The sequence below is a fragment of the Cannabis sativa genome, chromosome 9, assembly GCF_029168945.1.
Source record: "Cannabis sativa cultivar Pink pepper isolate KNU-18-1 chromosome 9, ASM2916894v1, whole genome shotgun sequence".
In the NCBI taxonomy this organism is placed as follows: domain Eukaryota; kingdom Viridiplantae; phylum Streptophyta; class Magnoliopsida; order Rosales; family Cannabaceae; genus Cannabis; species Cannabis sativa.
In genome coordinates, this window is record NC_083609.1 from 11,271,593 (window position 1) to 11,279,840 (window position 8,248).

Below are 8,248 nucleotides of genomic sequence, written 5' to 3' on the forward strand. Positions count from 1 at the left end.
ATTATAGGTCCATGGTCACTAAATCGCCACCTTGAAACACTGTCAAGGGTTGGGATAAAAATTGTATATAGAAGTTGAAAAAAATCTATTTTGAATTGTTAAAATAGTAATTAACATATTTAATTTAAAATAGTTCTAAATTGTGAATTAAAAGAGTTTTAATTTAAATTTTATAATTGTGACGATAAATTTATTTATAATTTGAGGCCTTTATTCTAAATAAATTAATCATAATTATTAAAGTGGTTAATATGTATTAATTTTAGGAATAAATAAATAAATACATTAACCTAAAATAGTGAGTGGGAGAAGGAATAGATGTCAATGTAACCTACGGTCTCCATTATTGGTCAACACCAAAGGAGTCTAGACTGGCCTCGAGATAGCTTTATTTTCATTACCCTAAGGAAAGTATATGTCTATATTGTTGTTCAAGGTTGATCTCTTAAATAATATAGGAAAAAGTTATATATTTTAGTGTGATACTGATCCTAAGGTGGTGTTACTAAGTTAAGTCATGAAATCTAAAATAATGGGTTACACTCACAAAGTGCAAATATACTTCTATGTGGTTAGTTGTTAACTTGACCAAACAACGGTATTTTATATTTTGAAAAGAAAATATGAGATATTTATGTTTCAAAATTAAAAATATGAGAATTGTCTCATATGCTCAATAAAATTGACTCTATATAGACCCTAACGCAGTGATCAATTGTTTATAAGAGTTTTATCGTGGAATAACTTAAACAATATTTTATATGTCTTACTTGTATGCGCTCATGCATTATGTTTACAATCATTCCAAAATGATATTTATTATTCAAGTATATTTATTATGTTATCTTTATTTCTTTCAATCATGTCTACAATGCCAAATCTCCTTATTGCTTTACTAGCTCTTGAAAAACTGAATGGTAAAAATTTCATGAAGTAGAAATCTAATCTGTATTCGATGTTGGTTTGTAAAAACTACAAATTTGTCCTCACTGAGGAGCGTCCTGGAGGAGCCTGCTGTCAATGCCCCAAAAAATATTTGAGACAGATATGACTCTTGGATTCAATCCAACAACAAGGCCAAATGCTTTGTGCTCGTTAGAATGGACAATGTTATGTTACGCATGAATAAATGAAGAATGCATCTCAAATAATAAATTCTCTACATGTCAAGTTTGGGCAGCAATCTAATCAAGCAAGACATGATGCTATTCGTAGCTACATGAATTGTAATATGAAGAATGGTGTCCCTATTAAAACTCGTGTATTTCAATTAATTGAGATAATACATGAGGTAGACACACACAGGACTATTATCAACAAAAGGAATCAAGTGAGCATGATCCTCAAGTCACTATCTCCTTGCTTCAAAGCTTTCACCACTAACTATTTGATGAACAAGTTAGAGTTCAACATGATTCAGTTGTTGAACGACTTGGCCTTGTTTGAAAATTTTAACAAGGATAAGTTCAAGGAAGGTGAATCAAACATAGTAGAAGCAAAATCTAGCTCTCCTTCTTTTGATAAGAAAAGAAAATGGGACATTAAGGACAACAACAGTGGCAAGCCCAAACCAAAAGGCAAGAAGGCACCTAAACCCAAGAAGAACAAAGCCAACCCTAAGTCCAAGGACAAGAAGGCGAAAGGCAAGTGTTTCCATTGTTGCATAATAAGACACTAGAAGAAAAATTATAACAAGTATCTTTTCGAGCTTAAGAAATATTAATACAATTTATTTGTTCTTGAAGTTAACTTAGTGGAAGATGATAAATCTTTGTGGATTATTGATTCTAGGGCCACTAATCATATTTGTTCTTTTATGCAGATACTTTCCCTTACCTACACATGTAAACAGTAATTGTGAGTCGACAGACTTAAGAAATGTATAATCATAGCATAAACATAGACCAGATTATAGAATAATAGAATCTTCTGGTTCTTTAAGAAATGACCATGTGAGTTCTCTATAATACTACGCATCATGATTAAACCGGGATGACCTAACTAGTCATGCCAAATAATAAATGAATTTGTCTAGTTTTTGAACTTCTCATTCACAATAACATGAGTTTCTATTGTACTTATACATGTAATGTACGAATTTAAAGACAAACCAGACAGTTTTTCTAATATGCACTTTTTTCTTAAAACAATAGGTGTAATGCAAAGATACTCAATATTCTTTTCATTTATTGTCTCAATATGATATTTATTACGACGTATATCTTTAAACCTCAACATATTCCTTTTTGATTTGGTGGATAATAAGGCATCTTCTATAATATTTTTTAGGCATCAATATAATAGCTCTTTCGAAGCCTTTAATAAACTTGAAATGCTTGATATTGTATTAACATTTGTCTACATTATTGATAAATTGAAAAATATTTATTGTCTCTAAGTATTGTATGAGTGGTTGCACTATCCGCCAAACATATATCCTTACCATTATTCGTGGAATTATGTATAAGATGACAAATGTCCATTACTTCATTAACCAACAAAAAAAAAATGAAAAAAAAAACATGATAAGTTTAAAATATAAATACTTAAATAAGAAAAGTATATTACATAAATATCCTAAATAAAATAAAATACCTTACAGTAAATAAATAATAATAAGAAATATTGCAAAGAAAAAGTGACTTTAATTGTAGACATTCTCATTTCCATTACAATATTCATGTTGTTATTAGTATAATCTTCATCAAAAAAATTTGCAACATCCAAGTGTGTAATATCTAAAGACTCTTTGAAAAGACCATCATTTTAATAGGCAACCTCCTCCGGCCTCCTCCTTCACCAACTACGAAGCCCCACAACACACAGGCGGCAACTCCAACTCCTCCATGTGAGATCTACCTTCTAGCGACAAGGATGGAGCTTCGATATGGATGGATGTTGGTTTTCCAAATCGACGACGAGGCAAAAGGTTCCCGATCTACCATTAAAGTCGGCGAACAAAAACAAGAGAGAGTAGGGGCCTTTTGTTTAAAGTCTCAAGTTTTTTCCTCTAGTTGCAGATCTGAAGTCTCTTTATTTCGTGCAAATAGAGATCAATCTTTGTATTCTTCATATTTGTTCATACACAAATTTAAATTTATTAATGCATTTGAAATCTTATATTGTTGGTTTCATGTTTAGCATTGGATTTGAGTTAGGGTTTAATAGGTTTGAGTTTGAGTTTTAGATCTCAGATTAAATTGGAGATGAAATTGATTTTTGGATTTTATTGTTTGTGTTTGAATATGGGATAAACTATGCGTTGATTTCAAATTGAAATGGGTTATCGAGTTCATGGTTGTAATGGTGGTAGTATTTATTGACAATATTGAAAGTGATAGTAGCTTGGAAGAAAGAAAAAGAAATTTGGGTGTAACTTAATTTTTTATTTTTAGAGAGAAAAAGGAAAATAGATGGAGGTTGAAAAATTAATGAAAAAATTTCTATAGGAAAGAGAAGAGAGAAAGAGAAAAAGAAAAAATTAAAATACATATATATATTTTAATTTTAAAATATTTTTTAAAAAATTAATTATATGAATCAATAAAATCATGTCACGTGTAAATTTGTATACATTGACAATTCGGCATGTCACTTAAGAGATAAAAAGAGATAAAAAAACTCAATTGTTAACCGAACAATAATTTTGAGAATTTTGCCGAAAAAACTAAATATTAAAATTAATTGTGATGAAGATAAAAGTATGGAAGGTTTTGACAAAATTTAATCCTTTAGTTATTAAATGTTAAATGTTAAAGGTAATGACCAAATTTTGGTGGCAATCCTCAAACAAGAATGGCAAAGGAATACATTGGCTATCATGGGACCGTCTTTGCACGCATAAGGATAAAGGAGGCATGGGATTTAGACACCTTCGGGATTTCAATTTGGCCATGCTAGGAAAGCAAGGGTGGAGACTAGGGAATAATCCAAGTTTTGTTTGGAGGAGTGTATGGGAAGCTCAACAACTAATTCGAAAAGGTGTTCAATGGTGTATTGGTGATGGGAGCTCAATAAGTGTTTTGAATGAACCATGGCTTCCATGTCATGAAAATCCTTTTGTTACTTCATCACATCCGGCCCTTGAGAATGCTATGTTACAAAATCTCATGGGAAATGATGGGAGTTTGGATCAGGAGTTGCTTGCTGATTTGTTCAACGAACGGGACAGAGAATTAATCAATAAAATTCCTCTGTTTTCGTCTGTGGAGGATCGGCTTGTTTGGCAGCTTGAGTCTTCAGGTATTTACTCCGTCAAAAGTGCGTATAATCTGCTACAAGTTGATCATAGAAGATGGCATGACAACCCAGATGCTGCAGCGAAGTTTTGGTCTTCTTTCTGGAGTCTTAAACTACCCCCCAAAATCAAAAACCTGGTTTGGAGAGCATGCAGAAACTGCCTTCCTACTCTCTGTCAACTTCGAACAAAAAGAGTTAATATTTATTCTTCTTGTCCAGTCTGCCAGGGAGATGAAGAAACCATACTTCATGCTTTGGTTACATGTCCAAATGTGCAGGTTGTGTGGAATAGAGTGGGTATTGGCACCAGGAATAGATCATCGAATGGAAGCCTCTCAACCGAAGGTATAGACAGTTTTCATGACTGGTTTGTACTCATTTTTACTGGGGAAAACACGGCCAACAGGTTACTAATGTGTGCTCTATGTTGGGCTATTTGGGATGGGCGAAATGAAATGGTTTGGAAGAAAAAAGAGTCGGGAGTGGATAGTATAGTAATGTCTGCTAAAAGTTATCTTGATCATTGGACGAGTGCTCAAAATTCTCTTATTGAGACATCATGGACTGGTCTACAGTCGGGTGATGGTGCCGAGCTTTGGTGTCCTCCAACAGAAAATAGTATCAAGATCAATGTGGATGCTGCTATGTTTGATGGTGGAAACTCTTATGGTATCGGTTTGGTTGCAAGAGACAGATACAACCCTTTGGTGGAAGCTAGAATGGAGTGTTTCTTGGGACAGGTTAACCCCGAAGTAGCTGAGGCTATTGGAGTGAGGGAGGCTTTAAGTTGGATCAAGAATCGCAACTGGCCGAGAGTTGTTGTGGAAACTGACTGCCTCACGGTTGTTCAAGCTCTACGAAGCTCTGTTCATATGATTTCTTTATTTGGGCAAATAATTAATGATTGTAAACAACTCATGTTGGAGTTGAGTCATGTTAGTGTCTTTTTCGTTAAACGATCAGCAAATGTTGTAGCTCATAGCTTCACTAGAGCTTCTCATTTTCACTCTGGTTGTATTCTCGGTTTGGAGAATGTTCCAATCGATTTGTTATCTTGATAACAGAGTTTGATGGTTACTAAAACTTAACTTTCCATTCAAAAAAAAAAATGTTAAAATTGGGTCTATTAAAATATACATAATAAATATGCAATTATTTTCTTTCAAAAAAATATAAAATATAGTGTGTGAGTGTAAATTTTCCTAAAATGTGGATGAACAGGTTCAGTACTAAGAATCAGTAGTACGGCTCACGTAAGCACAGACATCAGCAGCATTATTAAAGCTTGAAAAGCAGCCACGACCCACGACCCACAAGATTTCATTTCATTTCATTGGTCAATGCGTTGATTGATTCTTCTTCTCCCCCTTCCCCTTTCAGTAATTGTTTATTGTAAATTTCATTCATTGTTGGGGAGTGGGCAAACTTATTACTTATATATATACCTGGATTGGGTGTTTATTCAATCCCACAATACTTACTCATCTGCCCAATTACAAATTAAGAAAGAGCTCAAAGGGTCTATCATTGCATCAGTTTCCTACCGAAGGACATACAACCCAAACCCGAAATGACTTCTGCTCCAATTCAAACAAATCTTCTTATGACGCCTTACAAAATGGGAAAGTTCAATCTTTCTCATAGGTGATTATCTTTTTTCTTTGATTAGTAGGAATCTCATATGGGTCTTCTTCAATGTTTTTGTTTTATGTCTCCTGATTAAAAAAAAAAATACTTAATGTGTGTAAATTGAAATAATAATAAACAGTTATATTACACTTTAGTTTCTAAAGTCAGATTAGATGTCATGATGGCATCTGATCTTTGACTCTGGTGTTGGTACATTTTGTGCTGTTGATAGTCAATATGATTTTTCTTCAATTTTCTTTATTTGTTTCTCTCTATTGCTTTGGGCTTACTGTACATAATTTTAACCTGTATAACCTTTGATAGAGCATTGCCTTCTTTTTCTAGTTGGGAATCCAAAGCTTATTTGTCTAGAACTAAAAAAATTGTTAGTTAAGTCTTAATTTTAGCTAAATGTGTGTACTTGATGTTGATTTCTTCCAGGGTTGTCTTGGCACCCTTGACTCGACAAAGGTCATACAACAATGTCCCTCAGCCACATGCCATTTTGTACTACTCCCAAAGAACCTCCAATGGGGGTCTTCTCATTTCAGAAGCAACTGGAGTTTCTGATACTGCTCAAGGGTAATTCTAATGATCTATTTATTGCAAGTACTTTTATTTTAAATTCATGCTTTCTATTCACTTGAAAGTTGTAAAATGTTTGTGTGTGGTTTCTATTATATATATAGGTACCCTGATACACCTGGTATATGGACAAAAGAGCATGTTGAAGCTTGGAAGCCTATTGTTGATGCTGTTCACGCTAAAGGTGGTGTCTTTTTCTGTCAGATTTGGCATGTGGGCAGAGTTTCAAATGCAGGTGAGTTTTACCATCTGCTATAAGATCTTAATATACAATATGTTGGCCAAATATAAGTATGTACGAAAATATGATTGTATAGACTTGTAACACTGTATATCAATTAGCTGGAATGAGAAATTAAAATGCAGACTTGTCTAGTTGAATATACGTGAAATGTGAAGGCAAACTTTATTTTTTCTTAGTGTTGCTCTAGTGCTTCTAGACATATGTATTTTCCTTTTCGGTTGAACATTATTGATTGAGTTGTGTCCTACCTTATTGGTATGAACAGGTTTCCAACCAAATGGCCAAGCTCCAATATCCTCTACTGACAAGTCATTGACTCCCCAAACTCGATCAAATGGCATTGATGTCGCAGAGTTTGATCCTCCAAGGCGGCTTAGCACAGATGAAATTGTTCAAGTAGTGGATGATTTTAGACTAGCTGCAAGGAATGCCATGGAAGCTGGTTGATTCCTTTCTCTTGTCAATCAAATAGTCAATGATTTCATATGTTTTTTGTTCAAAATTTTGCAGCTGACATAAGTTGTGTAACGTATTTGACAGGCTTTGATGGAGTTGAGATCCATGGAGCTCATGGTTACCTGATTGACCAGTTTTTGAAAGATGAAGTGAATGACCGGACAGACAAATATGGTGGATCTTTAGAGAATCGATGTCGTTTTGCTCTTGAAGTGGTTGAAGCTATTGTTGATGAGGTAGGTGCTGATAAAGTTGGAATCAGACTGTCACCATTTGCAAACTACATGGAATCTAGTGACTCCAACCCTGAGGCTTTGGGGCTTCACATGGTGGAATCTCTAAACAAGTATGGGATTTTGTATTGCCATATGGTTGAACCAAGAATGAAAAAGGTTGGAGAAATGGATGAGACCCCTCATAGTCTTGTCCCCATGAGAAAGGCTTTCAATGGTACTTTCATTGTTGCTGGGGGTTATAACAAGGAAGACGGGAATAAAGCTTTAGCCGAAAATCGTGCAGATCTTGTTGCTTATGGTCGTCACTTCTTGGCTAATCCCGATTTGCCAAAGAGATTTGAGCTTAATGCCCCTCTAAATAAGTATCACAGAGAGACGTTCTACTTGTCTGATCCTGTTAAAGGTTATACTGATTATCCATTTCTTGACACCATTTCTTAAGTACTCAATTATATCCTTGTAGCATCTCATTTGTTGTCTTTGAAATGATTTGTATGGACTTTGAATAATATAGTTTAGAGTACTGTAGAAGGGTACATTTGAGAACAAGAATGATTTACAATTGTTGCTTTGATTTGAAAGAAAATTAAATGAAAAAGATAGTTTACCGTCGTTGTATGTATATCAGCACTCGTCCATTATTTCTCACGCTTAATTATTATTATTATTATTTTGATAAGGGAGAAATGTCTCTTGTGGAGACACTATTCAATCAAAAACCAAACAGAATACAACAAAGGTCAAAAGTTAACAAAGAAAGGTAACCAGCAGCAGCATAAATTGGGATAGAATACTAGGAAGTTGTTTAAGTGTGATTTCTATTTTGAAAATTGTGTTTTTAAAGGTGAGAATAAGAAAT

General features: G+C 34.0%; 2 protein-coding genes across 2 annotated transcripts; both read left to right on the forward strand.

Moving 5' to 3' along the window:
• The first annotated feature begins 1,129 nt into the window (after positions 1-1,129).
• LOC133031233 (uncharacterized) lies at positions 1,130-1,848 on the forward strand. The gene is made up of 2 exons (XM_061104687.1): positions 1,130-1,643; positions 1,823-1,848. The coding sequence occupies exons 1-2, from the start codon at positions 1,130-1,132 to the stop codon at positions 1,846-1,848; spliced, it is 540 nt and encodes a 179-aa protein (XP_060960670.1).
• Positions 1,849-5,453: 3,605 nt separating this feature from the next.
• LOC115722904 (putative 12-oxophytodienoate reductase 11) lies at positions 5,454-8,011 on the forward strand. Its single transcript, XM_030652270.2, has 5 exons — positions 5,454-5,883; positions 6,310-6,450; positions 6,558-6,688; positions 6,963-7,139; positions 7,238-8,011. The coding sequence occupies exons 1-5, from the start codon at positions 5,810-5,812 to the stop codon at positions 7,828-7,830; spliced, it is 1,116 nt and encodes a 371-aa protein (XP_030508130.2). The 5' UTR covers positions 5,454-5,809; the 3' UTR covers positions 7,831-8,011.
• Positions 8,012-8,248: the final 237 nt, after the last annotated feature.